Source organism: Trypanosoma cruzi, genomic scaffold, assembly GCF_000209065.1.
Source record: "Trypanosoma cruzi strain CL Brener 1047053516811 genomic scaffold, whole genome shotgun sequence".
Lineage (NCBI taxonomy): Eukaryota > Euglenozoa > Kinetoplastea > Trypanosomatida > Trypanosomatidae > Trypanosoma > Trypanosoma cruzi.
This window is the reverse complement of record NW_001849194.1, coordinates 23,052-24,552: the sequence shown is the minus strand read 5'-3', so window position 1 is coordinate 24,552 and position 1,501 is coordinate 23,052. Positions and strand designations below refer to the sequence as shown.

Below are 1,501 nucleotides of genomic sequence, written 5' to 3'. Positions count from 1 at the left end.
CTTTTTTGTTTTGTTTTGTTTTATGCGGGAGTGCCGCCACGATGTCAATTGGCTTTTGTGCACAAAATAGCAGGCAGCGACTTTTATGGCGTCGTCTCACGCCTTCGTCATCGATGTGTCTTCTCCACGATTCTGCGTTTTTCAGCCGGTGTCAGCTGCGCTTATGTGCCAACGTTGCGGGGACGGCAGCGACGCCGGGCAAAGTGCGGGTTCACGCCACGTCAGCCGAGGGCAAAACGGTGTCCTTCACCGCTCCCACGGGCATTACCCTCATGGAGGCAATACGCGACTTGGGAAGACTTGACATTGAGGCCGCATGTGATGGAACTTGTGCCTGCAGCACCTGCCACGTGATACTCCGCGAGGAGGACTTTGAGAAGCTGAGTGAGCCCTCAGAAGACGAGGTGGACATGCTCGACTTGGCGCCATCCGTCACAAAGACATCACGATTATCGTGCCAAATTCAGCTTACGGACGCGCTCGATGGTATTACCGTGAAGTTACCGCCAGAGACAAGCAACCAGATGAGCTGAGGTATGCTCTCCAACGACACAAACAGTCCGACTCCATTATTATTTGTGTTTGGGTGGCTTTTCATGAAAGCACAAATAAGAATGGACTTCACCGTGTGGTGTGAGGCACGATGTTGTGTTGACTGTCACTAAACGAGCTCCACGTATAAACACAATGGTGACTACGGTGCAGGAAGTAAACATGGCAAAACACATGGATGGGGATTTTGCTTTCAACGTTTATCAGTGGCTTACAAGTGTGGGGCTGAAGCTGCATGAGAAAAGCGTACTCTCCGGCCACAAGCTTCATAACCGGTCTTTTAATTTTCGTTTACGATAACATCGTGACATCTTTTCTCTACATTCTCGTCACCCAGAAATATTTATATGCATGACGCAAAAAAGCAAAGAGAAGAGCAGGAGCACCTCACAAACGCCGCCAAAATCAATGCCAACACAAGAAATCTACGTTTCACATCCACAGCCCTTAGCAAAGACCACTTTTGGAAGCCTGGAGAATGACAGCGGCTCAACAGCAACCAAAGAGCATGATGCCGTATGTACGCCTCCTCACTCCCTTGGTACGTCACAAAATAAAGTGTGGAGTGAGAAGAGGAGGAGAGGCACAACAAGAATCCGCTCCGACCGCGCCACCGTCTTTCTTGTTTCTTTGTTACATGCTTACACCTCCCTGCTGTGTCTGTGACGAGCGTCACCGAGGGCGGCTCTGGCTGCCTCCCCTTCTCTTGCTCCCTCGGTACTCCCCGCTTCTCCCTCACACTTACTGCACACTCTCCTCTCCTGCCTTCTCTTGCGCAGGTGACGCAGAAAAGAAGAACACGTCCAAGGCTGGAAGAAACGAGTAGCAGAGACATGCGTCGATTTGTGTCCACCGTGCTGCTTTTTCTCCTTTGGCTCGCCGGTGGCCCCTGCGCCCTCGCGGAGCACCGCTGCAGCTTTGACAGAGTCGCCTTGAATTTGTCCCAGCT

General features: G+C 51.6%; 2 protein-coding genes across 2 annotated transcripts, besides 1 other annotated feature; both read left to right on the top strand.

Moving 5' to 3' along the window:
- Positions 1 to 1,501: a sequence feature (areas not merged during assembly with more than two copies in the genome that could not be assigned to a particular haplotype).
- Positions 42 to 533, top strand: Tc00.1047053421057.10 (adrenodoxin precursor, putative; the record flags this gene model as incomplete). Its single annotated transcript, XM_797248.1, has 1 exon — positions 42 to 533. One exon carries the CDS (start codon positions 42 to 44, stop codon positions 531 to 533), a length of 492 nt encoding a protein of 163 aa, XP_802341.1.
- Tc00.1047053421057.20 (surface protease GP63, putative) lies at positions 1,386 to 1,501 on the top strand (the record flags this gene model as incomplete). The annotated part of the gene is made up of 1 exon (XM_797249.1): positions 1,386 to 1,501. A coding segment is annotated over one exon (116 nt), but the record flags the coding sequence as incomplete, so codon positions are not given.